This window comes from Sesamum indicum, linkage group LG8 (assembly GCF_000512975.1).
Source record: "Sesamum indicum cultivar Zhongzhi No. 13 linkage group LG8, S_indicum_v1.0, whole genome shotgun sequence".
Lineage (NCBI taxonomy): Eukaryota > Viridiplantae > Streptophyta > Magnoliopsida > Lamiales > Pedaliaceae > Sesamum > Sesamum indicum.
The window spans coordinates 3,553,960-3,565,729 of NC_026152.1; the positions used below are offsets into that span (position 1 = coordinate 3,553,960).

General features: G+C 35.9%; 2 protein-coding genes and 2 non-coding genes across 4 annotated transcripts; 2 read left to right on the top strand and 2 right to left on the bottom strand.

Moving 5' to 3' along the window:
* On the top strand, nucleotides 865-3,992 carry LOC105167657. The gene is made up of 5 exons (XM_011087456.2): nucleotides 865-1,228; nucleotides 1,342-2,498; nucleotides 2,582-2,995; nucleotides 3,231-3,463; nucleotides 3,602-3,992. Exons 1-5 carry the CDS (start codon nucleotides 1,131-1,133, stop codon nucleotides 3,854-3,856), a joined length of 2,157 nt encoding a protein of 718 aa, XP_011085758.1. The 5' UTR covers nucleotides 865-1,130; the 3' UTR covers nucleotides 3,857-3,992.
* Nucleotides 6,342-8,320, top strand: LOC105167658 (60S ribosomal protein L34-like). The gene is made up of 4 exons (XM_011087457.2): nucleotides 6,342-6,502; nucleotides 6,608-6,687; nucleotides 7,717-7,826; nucleotides 7,925-8,320. The coding sequence occupies exons 1-4, from the start codon at nucleotides 6,424-6,426 to the stop codon at nucleotides 8,016-8,018; spliced, it is 363 nt and encodes a 120-aa protein (XP_011085759.1). The 5' UTR covers nucleotides 6,342-6,423; the 3' UTR covers nucleotides 8,019-8,320.
* TRNAL-CAG lies at nucleotides 8,907-8,986 on the bottom strand. Its single transcript has one exon. It is a non-coding gene; the product is annotated as a tRNA-Leu (tRNA).
* TRNAL-CAG lies at nucleotides 9,847-9,926 on the bottom strand. Its single transcript has one exon. It is a non-coding gene; the product is annotated as a tRNA-Leu (tRNA).

The window sequence follows — 11,770 nt, forward strand, 5'->3', positions numbered from 1 at the left end:
TTTAAAAAATTATATCTAATACCCATGTATTTATTTGCATCTAATAATTAGATTCCTCCATTAATTAAAATTAACTGAATTTGCTGATATTAACAAAAAAAAATTGAATTAAAATTCATATTTTCCACAATTGACATGTTAATAACTTATAGTAGGTCAAATCAATATTTTCCAACTAAACTACCCTTACAAAAGTGAAGATATATCTGGTCATTCATTAATTTGTGAAGATGTATAATGATTGTTTGTCATTTGACCTGTATTAAGTCAATAATAAGTGAATCGATGGTAAATATAAATTTTGATTCAATCTTTTTACTAATATCAATAAATTCGATAAAAATCTAGCTAACAAAATGATCTATTTGTCAAATATAAACAAATATTAGAGATATTAAATATAATTTTTTAAATTACACACAAAAAAATTATATATAATTATATTAAATTTAATGAGAGAATAGTGTAATTATTCATTTTTATATTTATCTGTGTAGGAAACAGTAGAGGATAATGGCCCCACCGGTGTGTTTTCTCCTCCCGCCTGTCAAAAAGTTGTCGACGCCAATTATCTGAAATTGACGTGAAAATTCATCCTATTATCATAATCAGTCCTCAGTAAAACGTAAATCCTCAATCTCACTCTCTCTATTAAGTGAACCCATAAACTGACATCTCAACTGATAAATTCTCATAAAACCTGCCAAAAAAGCTCAACAATTTTCCCCTTTTACTAAACTAAGAAACTTATCCATGTAACAAACCATAGAATTCCTAGGAAGTAAGCAAGCGCAGGGAATGAAGTGAGCCCTGGTCGGTCGCTGCCGGGTAACTGTCTCCCCCCTCAAATTCTTGCTTTCAATCCTCATCATCCTTGAATTCCTCCCGTTAGGTCGGATTTCAACTTCTTCTCACCCTCACCCGGATTTTTTCTTTGACCCGAATCCGTTTTTGTTCTTTAGGTGCAAAGTCCATTCCCCCCTTTGAAACATTCAAAGCAGGCATGAATCACGTCACCCGCATTTCCCCCTGTTTCTTTGCTTCCAACTGAATTTACATACACCCCTGATTAAATTGATGGCTTCCCTGGAAATCTCTTCCTGTTCAGCTGCATTTCCAGTTTTCTCAACATGGGCTCTAATTCTTGTCGAAAACTGACTTCTTTCATTCATGCTGTTTCCATACATTTTCTCTTGCTTTTCACTTTCATATCCACCTACATTTTCAGGTCCAAAAAATAAAAGGAAAAAAAAAAAGGGCTTGTTTTGTCATTTAAAGTTTCATCATAGCATTCTCTGTTTCTTAGGAATTTTCAATTAAACGGGTTCTGTTTGCACGCAGGTTGCAACGATATGGTGGTTTCTTGAAGAAGAGCGATAAGGAAATAACTCTTTTGGAAGCAGGGTCGGAGAGTGAAGCTGAGGAAGATGTTGCTAAGTTCAGAGATTTTGATACTGATGCCGAGGAAGAAGAGAAACCAGAGTTACCTTTGAAATTCAAGTTTCCAACCTTCGAAGAATTTAGCAGAATCCAGGCAGAGACAGGTGATTTGTTTTATGAAATTGATGGTAATGAAATCGGTGAGTTTTCTGAGGATGAGGAGGTTGTTGATGGAAGATTTTTGAGAGTTTATGAGGAAACAGGATGTTTTCAGGCATTTGATGGAGAGGAAAATGAGAAAACTGAGAGAGTGGAATTTGCAGAAAGTTCAGAAAAGAAGGCATTGCCAGTTCAAGAACCGGAACAGGAACAATTTTTTGATGAATCTCAGTTTTGTTGTGAGGAAAACAGTGACGGTTTCCTGTCTGTAGGAGATTTCAAATATATTGATTGTGAGGACGAGAAAATAGTATCGTCAGAGAGTGAACTGTCGGAGCCTGGAGAAAATCAGGACTTGTCAGAGTATTTCGCTGATGAAGAAATTAGTGATACTATGGAGGAGGTCAAGAAATTGGAAGAGTACAATTTACAGAGTCCCAATGGATTGAACTCAGATTTTCTGTCTGAGAAAGATTTCAATGAAAATTCAGGTCTTGAATTTGACGCTGAATTTCCTCAAAATGGTGATGTAAGAATGAAGAGTGGTAATAATTCTGAAAAAACAAAGCCTAACGATACATCGACATCGGATTCTGGGGATGCAAACAGACTTGAGACACTGTGGGAGCATCAAGAATTGATTGAGCAGTTAAAAATGGAACTAAAAGATGCATCCATGTCCGATTCTGGCGACGCAAACAAGCTGGAGTCACTGTGGGAGCATCAAGAATTGATTGAGCAGTTGAAAATGGAACTCAAAAAGATCCGAGCGACAGGCCTGCCCACGATTTTAGAAGAATCGGAGTCCCCACACATAATGGACGGCTTGAAGCCATGGAAGATCGACGAAAACTTCCAGCATGAAGATTGCATGGATGAGCTTCACAAATTCTACAAAAGCTACACGGAAATGATGCGTAAATTTGATATCTTGAACTACCAGAAGATGTACGCCATGGGTTAGTCCACAAATTCATATTGTATTAATCTGTTGCTTTACTTTAATCTTTAGACACCCTTCATGCAATTGTACCAACTGCAGGTTTTCTTCAGCTTAAGGATCCTTTCCAATCAACATCGCAGCAAAAGCCTTCGGCTCCAACACTCAGATCCCTTGTCTCTCAAAACCTTTGGCTGTTCAAACATAAAAGCCACGGCAGTGATCCTGTTAAGAAGTTTGTCAATGAGTTGGAGGGCGATCTTGAGGTGGTATACGTGGGACAGACGTGCCTGTCCTGGGAAATCTTGCGCTGGCAATACGAGAAAGCCTTAGATCTGTGGAACTCTGATCCCGATGGAATCCATCGGTACAATGAGGTTGCCGGTGAGTTCCAGCAGTTTCAAGTGCTCGTCCAAAGATTCATAGAAGATGGACCTTTCCAGGGGACAAGAGTTCAGAGTTATGTCAAGAGTCGATGTGTTCTTCGTAATCTTCTCCAGGTTCCTGTCATAAGAGGTGACGGCGATTTTATTTTTACTTACAGGATGATTACATAACACTTTTTCTAGTTCATGTTTGACATTACTGATTCTGTCCTAAAGACAAGTATAAAACATAACTGTAAGAAAAATCAAGAGTTTTTTCTATGATGTGCCTAAATCTCAGGATGTGGCGGTGTAACTACTGCTTCATCTTAGGTGATGTAGCTAATGTAGTAATTTGAAAAACTACAAATTTGGCTCCTTGGCAGAGGACAATGTGAAAGACAAAAAGAAGGCCTGGAAACAAGATGGAGACGAATGCGCTATCACAAGCGACATGTTGGTGGACATCGTGGAAGAATCAATCAAAATATTTTGGCGATTTGTTCGAACGGACAAGGATTCCACCGCTCTAGCGATCAACGTCCACAAGAAAAATTCCCAACTTCACAACCCTCAAGACCTCAAGCTTCTACTCGAAGTCAGGAAAATTCTTCAAAAGGTTAGCCTTACCCCTTAACACCAATTTTCAACAACTCCTATAATTACAAACGAAACTCGAATTTCATTACGTTTCCAGTGGATTCATCCATGAATTACTGCTACACAGACAAAAACCACATTTGTTGTTATGATGCAGAAGGAAAGGAAGCTCAAGGATGTGGTGAGGAGTGAAAGTTGCATTTTGAGGAAATTCCAGCGGAGTAGGGAAGATGATTGGGACCAACTGCTTTACTTTTTCGCACAAGTAGATGTGAAATTAGTGGGCAAAGTGTTGAACATGTCGAAAATAACAAGAGACCAGCTTGTCTGGTGTAGGAACAAGTTGAGCAGGATTAGCTTTGTGAATAGGAAAATATGCGTAGAGCCCGCTTTTTCCCTCTTCCCTTGTTAATTTTCATAGGATGCTCGCTCGTTTCTTGCATGTACTTCTTCTTCTTACAGGAATCCAGGTGTAATATTTTACTTAGAAAAGTTTTCCTCCCTCATAATTTCTCTTTGGATATAGAAAAGTAAACGCGGTTCTGAGACTTCATATTGCTCTTTATTTATTATTCAGGGAGTTGTGTACATATTAGTATTTTCACTGCGGTAAAAAATGCTATCAACCCTACAAATATACACAATAATTTCACATAAAATTAACAACTTCATAATTATCAATTGGAGTGTCCGAATAATTACTTACAGAATATAACAATTCGCTCGCTTTCAAGCTCATCTGTATCTGTAGTATGTGATCACAAGTTTGTATCAAGATTTGGTGGACAGAATTGGCGTGGGATTGAGGGCAAAATATATCTTGATGGATAAATGAGCCAAAGATTTTTGAAAGCTCAGTTTTGCTTGTATTACAAATATTTTCAATAATTGCAGAAAAAGCCCCCATAATCACCTAATATATCCCAAGTTTTCCCTAACCTACATCATTCTTCGCTCCCATCAAAGGATTGATATAATTATAAGGATGTTTGCAATAGTTTCTACATTTTATGGTGGGAATAAGTTGTGGAAAAAATTATAAGTTAAGAGTAAAAATTGGGAGTGTTTGAAACAAAAACTAAAAGTGAAAAAAAAAAAATTAAAGTTGGAGTGTTCGAAAAAAAAAAACCCTAATATATATAATTTTACTATCATGCTACAAAAGTTGGTAGGGGAGCTACTTTTACTTTAATCAACTTCATTTAGTACTTCAAAAGCAAAAGTTATAAAACAACAACTCTATTTTCAGCAATAATTAATAAGCGCTTATGTTAAACCCTTGCAAATACCCTTTATACGGGGAAGATCCCTTTTCATCCTTAGGGTTTTAATTTTGCGAAATTAGCCTTGGGGTTTTTTTTAATTCTATCCATGTCATCCTTAAACTTTACCAAGATTTATAGTCAATACAAGAATAACTGCGTACTTATGTCATGATGGTAGATATACTTATCCTATAATGTAAGATAAAAATTAGGAATTCATTTTTTTAATAGAGTCGATCCACTAAAATCTTGAGCAACGGTGTAGGATTAGATCCCAAAGATAATAAGTCTTTTTTTCTTAGAAAGGAAAGCTTTTTCAAAGATTCTATATAAATTTCTCCATGAAATCGAGATAGTTACTTTTGAAAAATTCTAACGATAGGTAGGAAAAAAGATAAAACGAAATAAAGTGGATTATTAATCCAAATTGAATCCAAATTTCAGTTTAAAACTCATGTGATGATCCTCAACAATTTTAGCAAATGATGTACTTATTTTTTTTTTTATATTACCATAAAAAATTGTACTTTTTCTTAATTTCCATTAAACTTTCAAATAATAATTTTTGCAAAAAGAAGGATGGATAAAAACATAAGACTTATAAATATTTGTTATGTTAATCTTTTTGCCTTTTAATATTTTTAAAGTTTATTACAAACAACAGTTAATTAAAAGATAAGAACAAGTGAAATTGGATTCTTGGTAATATCGTTGCAGAAAAATATAATGCGAGTAAAAAGTTGCTCATTTAAGTATATTCAATTTGAAGCTTTTGAGCTTAGTTTTTCACAAATCTTGGAAAGAATACCTGTAAAAAATATGTTAGCATTCAAACAATGATGAAAAATAAAAATTAAACTGAAAGAAGCGTAATACATAACAATAATTCAATATTGAAGTGCTTTGTGTGATATCTTTTTGTGCATGTAAATTATTAGTATTACGTTACCCTTTATCAAGGGGGAAGACCCCTTTTTATAGTTCTTGCCTCCTGTGGATTAAGAGAGTCCCCCAAGAAGGGGAATCTTTTGATTGAATTATTTGGCTGTTGGAGGCTTTTCCTTCAATATGATAAGTGGGTAGTTAAAAAAGTTCGATATCCTCCTAGACCCTTGGGCATCCTCTGTATAATGTAGTTGTCACTCTTTCAAATTATCCGTTTGGAACTAACCACGTGTGAACACGAATGTTCCGGTGTTCAGGTGGTGGCCATGCCAATATCCTTTTTCGGCCCCTCTGCTGGACAGGCCCTTCTTAGAAATTTGGGTATGAGTCTTTCTTTTTATTGGGTTACGAGTAATTTTGGATTTTTTTTATATTAGAATTTTTCTTAAATCGTGTATAAAGTACGATATCTTACAACCTAACATAACGGAACTCTAGAAAATTAACAAAAAATTCAATTCATTTTTCAAAAATTCCGTCAGAGTGACAGAACAGACGAAAGCAGAAATCTTGGGGATTATTTTGACATTAACAGAAACCTTACGAACGAAAGTGAAATTTCACGGATAATTACCCTTGAACGCGTGCTTCTGAGGGAGTGAGACGTTTAGCTAACGCGACTTTCGTTCTAAACGGTCAGTGGAGCTGAGCCGTCCGATCTAGGGCTTTGACTCTTTAACTATTGCATAACTTTTTGTCTGGATCTTTAATCAAGGAGCGGAGCTGCGGGAGGAGAGAGAGAGAGAGAGCTTGGAGCTGACACACAAAAATGGTGCAGAGACTGACTTATCGGGCGCGGCACAGTTACGCCACCAAATCTAATCAACACAGAGTTGTTAAAACCCCCGGTGAGTATTTCTTCCAGAAATCCCTTGAGTGGGATTTTCTTTTTTAGGGTAATTTTTTTTTTTCATGATTTTTGTGATTTTTATTTTGACTTTCTAATAAATTAGGAGGGAAGCTGGTGTACCAGAGCACTAAGAAGAGAGCTAGCGGACCCAAATGCCCCGTCACTGGCAAGAGAATTCAAGGGGTATTTGCTCGGTTTGTTTATTTTTAAAGATTTCTGTTAATCTATAATTTCTTGGTTAATTCATGGTAATTGAGGATAACTCCAATAATGGATATGTAGAGTTGTCATTTTTTTATTTTATATGACAGCCCACATGAGTGTACAACATGCATTTTGTTTATTTGATTGGGTTTTCCTGTTGTTATTTCTGAGCTTGGTATGTTCTAGGACCGAAATCTTTTCCTCGAAAATTATGTGTGGGGTTGATCTCTGAGGCGCGAACTAAGAAAACGCGGGATCAAGCTTATACATTTCCTTTCTCCTAGAAATTAGTATAATGTTGTTGTGGTATAATTATCTGCTGCTCTTAGTCACTTCTATGTTTAGCTGGAGTATTTTGTCCTAAACATGCTGTTACCTTGGTCTTCTCTGTGGGATATGGCATTTCCTGAACTTCGGTTGCAGATATTCAGCACATTTTACACTATTGAGTCTACAATTCTATCCATTATGCAGCGTGTTTGGTGGTATGCGAGTATATGATGATGATGGAGTTAGTATAACAGTTGAATTTTACATTAGATTGGGATCATAGAACCATTCGCATTACAATATAACATTAGCTTCGTGGGTAATTTTCTAACATTCTCCATGGTGTAAGCTTTTCTGCCCATCAGTTGCAGGAGAAGTTAGCGTGTGTTTTTTCAGGCTAGTTACTTAACTGTCGTCTTGCTTGAAATGTTTCTGTTACAAACAATAATGGAATTTCCTTGATGAATGGTCTGTGCTGCCCTCTGTTTCCTTGAATTTAATTTGATTTATTGCCTTCATTATGACTTTTCTGTAAAAGTGATCAAGTCAAGAGACTGGTGATCTTGTTTTTCTGGATGGAGTTCTTTATCGGGCAACTGTCATTTCCATCTGGGACTTGTACATTGGTTCAATCTTGTATAGATTTAAGTTAATCATAGTCACAGGAGTTTTTTTTTTTTTCTACAATTATTGAGCGACCATGAGAGACCTCTTATCAGAGAGTGGATCCTGATACAGATTCCTCATTTGAGACCTGCTGAGTACAAGAGGTCTAGATTACCCAGGAATCGTAGGACCGTGAACCGTGCTTATGGTGGTGTATTGTCTGGAAGTGCTGTGAGGGAGAGGTTAGTTGAACTTCTGACTCTAAATGATCTTGTGTGCATTTTATTGTTTATTCATGAAATGGATCAATATAGCAATTCTTTTTTCCAACTTTTACTAGGATTATTCGGGCTTTCTTGATTGAAGAGCAAAAAATAGTGAAGAAGGTCCTGAAGATCCAGAAGGCAAAAGAAAAACAAGCTTCCAAGAGCTAAACTCGAGGGAGTACTGAGGCAAAGAGCTGACTAATATCACGCTCTCAGAAATTTTGCCCACCATGATGATGATGATGAAAGAGATATTGAATATTATATCTTAAATCCCTCTAGGTTTGAATGAATTAGATTGAATCATTGTCGATCAGTTAGTAGAATATGCTCATCAGTCGCCAAAATTTTTCTCGACATTGTGAAATGCCAACACTGCCCCGCTGTTGACAGTGTTATGCTTATATTTCGTTATTTTTAAGCACTTGTATTCTGCACAAAATCAGTAGGAAAAAAATTCCGTTTCAATATTTTCTGTCAGGGTTTGCCTTTTGAACAAGATGGGGCAATCTCATGAGATGGCCGTCTGCAGCGAATCAGCTCAGCCTCTACTGTAGTTTGCCTTGGTTTGACAATGTTATGCCTATATGTGAAATGAAAATAAAGTCCTTACTACAAAATGATCAATCATTTGAAAGAAATGACAAAATTTGATTTTACATGTTAAAGGTGGATGAAAATAGAAGCTAGTGGATAGTTCTGAAGTCTCCATGTACTTGGTATACTATACGACTACTCAAGAAATGAGCTGAAGTAAGAATTGAGTTGAAAAGCCTCTATAATGTAGATAATAAAATGTGTTACAATGTAGCAATCTAGCGTTTCCCGAGGCTCTTAAAAAAAGCAGTAAATAATAATGCAAAATTACTAAAGAAAGAATCCTCTCTGCAAGAATAATAATAATAATTCATAACTTGCAATTAAACTTTATGTTATTGTAAAATTTCTGAAAACTTGAACGTCGAGTATATTGGTTGCTAGTAAAAAGAGGGGCTGGGAATGGAAAGGAGTTGGAAGAGAAGAGAAAGATGAAAGCACAAAAGTGATGAGGTGTTCTGTCAAGAGTGGGATTTGAACCCACGCCCTTTCGGACCAGTACCTGAAACTGGCGCCTTAGACCGCTCGGCCATCTTGACTGGGTGGCTATTAGTTAAACAATATTTTAACTAGACTACAAGAGACTTTAGCAATCCGCATGCTTAAGACGGTGTCTGTGTGTTCTGATCCATACTCTGTCCGCTTCTTTCCTTCACAACCTCCACCACCAGCTAACTAATTAAATTTTATGTTATTGAATTGGTCTTGATTTGTAACCCAAAAAAAGTCCTCAAAATGGAACCATATCTTTAAATATATAATTAAATTTTAGATTATATATATAATAATTTAATAAAATTAATTAATTATTTAGAAGAATTTTTATATTTAAATTATAGAAACACAAAGTTCATATATTATCAAAACTCATTTTTGTAAAATTTAAATTTAGTTTTAAATTTTGAAATAATAGAGCAAGTTCATCAAAATTTCTCATTTCCTCTTTTTTTCTCTTTAATTTTCCCTCATCTTCTCTCTTTTTTCTCCCCTTTTCCATCTTCAACAAACACATAAGATTAATTTGAAAGAAATTTTAATTATTTGATTAAATATATTGTTTGTGATTTTTTCTTAATTTTATTGGGCTAAAATAATGTTTTTAAGTTGTACTACAGAATTATTTGCTATATCAAATACCATTGCAATTAGGACTTGGCATTCCACATGCTTTTTTAAAATTTATTATATTTTGTTAGCTTTTTATTAGTCTCAATATCTTATTTTTATTAATCACATTTTTTATTTTGATTTTAAAAGTGACAAATTTAAATTTTATTTTATAAAACTGCTGATGGCAATTCAAATAGAAAATAGCTTTAAAAAAAATCAAAAGTGCACCTTAATCACACCTACTTTTTCCCAATAAAAGTACCATAAAATTTTGTCAAAAACTAAATACTGTCAAGAGTGGGATTTGAACCCACGCCCTTTCGGACCAGTACCTGAAACTGGCGCCTTAGACCGCTCGGCCATCTTGACCTACTTGAACTAATGATTAAATGTGTTACAAAAAACTAAAATGTCATCTGCATGTCCAAACGTGACCTTGGAGTGGTTAATGTGGGGAGACACTCGGAATTCCCCCAAACACTTGGGTGTGACGAAAAAGTAGTACCCAATGAAGTGTTCTAAGGGAACTGTAGACGAAACCTGACTAATTGATTCTGCTCTTCTTTTGTTAGTTTCACTATTGCCCGGCTGTACGTTGGCTATTTATAGATTTCGAAGGAAGGAGTTAAACTGAATTGTGTGCACAGTTGAACAAACGACGCCTGACATACAGAGAAAAGCATGCAAGAGTGTGAACCTTGTCAAGGATGTAGGCTAAATGATGAAAAGGGAATAATCTTGCCAAGAACTGACTACGACGTTTCGATATATATATGTATCTTTCCGCCCCTTACTTTCCAAATTCCTCTTTTGTTATATATCATTCATGGAATTATGAGCAATATTCCTTTAGATTCTCAATTTCGCACCTTAAACCGATGTTTTAAGTGGTTGTTCAATCTTCATGTGTCCTAGTATTAGATGTATCATCAGGGCTAGCTGGTTAATCATGACGAAAAGTATGCAGTGCCGGCAAGAATATATTCTTGCAGTGTAATCCCGACCGCATCTTAGTTCTTCACCTGTCCCATTGTTGCGGCCAGGTTTAATGTTGCGTCCAAGTTCTCGTCCAGCAATATATAACCTGGAAATTAGCTAGGTTACATGAGACCAGCATGCACGGTATAAATGGCAGAAGCGTACGTATGTACACTCATCATATGCATGAGGTCAGGAAGAGCTGGAACGAGGCATCAGGTTTTCCTCTAGAGTTCCCTCAAATCTCAATCGCTTTATTGACTTCTTTTTTCTCCAAAGATTAATTGTGGCCACTGAAGTGTCTGGGAGAACTCCTGTGTTGACCTGATACAATAATACAAGAATAGCATTAGGGGAACGGCTAGGTCATTTGTGGAGTTGTTTAGGCAGAAACAATGCCACTCTTCTTGAGGTGAGGCGTGTGTGCTCTCAGTCTGTCATTGTATTGATTATATGATCACTAGCCGTACTATAGAGAAATCATCTCCCACGCATTTAAAACCCAACAAATTCTACATATGTTTTATTTCATTTTGATTCGGGTCGTAGATCGTCAACTACCTCGCGTCTTCGAAAGGATCTGGGACCTAAGAAAAGAATGCAAATCATAAGGCTTGTTGGGAGTCTCTATCTAATACCCATTTGATGAATAAGTTAGTGATGGAATTCGAGATAAAAGAAGGATCTAAACGAGATCTTAAAGTATTTCACAAGTATTTCAGTGTAATAAGTGTCTTACTATAAATTAACTATACATGAGGTATTTATAATGTTTGAGTGAGTCCATTTACATATTTGAAGGAGTCCACTTATATTGTGTCACGTATCGTGATCCTAGCTTGTAGCATGCCAGGTAAATCAACGGTCTCCAAGAGTAGGTCTTTGAGTTGGGTCGTGGAATCGGGTTGGGTTCCTCAACCCAACGGAAGTGAGAGGGCACGGATCCTAAGACTGTACTTATAATAAATTGCCTATTTTAAAGACATTTATGTCATTTTACTGATAATTTCCTTAATCCCCATCACATTCTATCTCACAGTGCCCCTACAGGGGCTGTTGGCTCTTGCATAAGAAAACAAGAATTGAGCAGGATGTTATGATGTGCATAGTATCTCCCTCTCCTCTACCTTAAACATTCATTTATGTTTCTAAGACTCGTTTTAAAGGGGAAAAATTGATTGCTATTTCAAATATGGTTCTACTTCCACCTTTGTCCTAAAATATTAAATTTTTCC

Bases quoted from the DNA above. Each gene is read 5' to 3' on its own strand.
- LOC105167657 (XM_011087456.2), top strand. From the start codon at position 1,131: ATGGGCTCTAATTCTTGTCGAAAACTGACTTCTTTCATTCATGCTGTT. The intron at 2,996-3,230 runs GTGACGGCGATT...GCTCCTTGGCAG, and splicing joins CCAGGTTCCTGTCATAAGAG to AGGACAATGTGAAAGACAAA. The intron at 3,464-3,601 runs GTTAGCCTTACC...GTTATGATGCAG, and splicing joins TCAGGAAAATTCTTCAAAAG to AAGGAAAGGAAGCTCAAGGA.
- LOC105167658 (XM_011087457.2), top strand. From the start codon at position 6,424: ATGGTGCAGAGACTGACTTATCGGGCGCGGCACAGTTACGCCACCAAA. The intron at 6,688-7,716 runs GTATTTGCTCGG...ATCCTGATACAG, and splicing joins CTGGCAAGAGAATTCAAGGG to ATTCCTCATTTGAGACCTGC. The intron at 7,827-7,924 runs GTTAGTTGAACT...AACTTTTACTAG, and splicing joins GGAAGTGCTGTGAGGGAGAG to GATTATTCGGGCTTTCTTGA.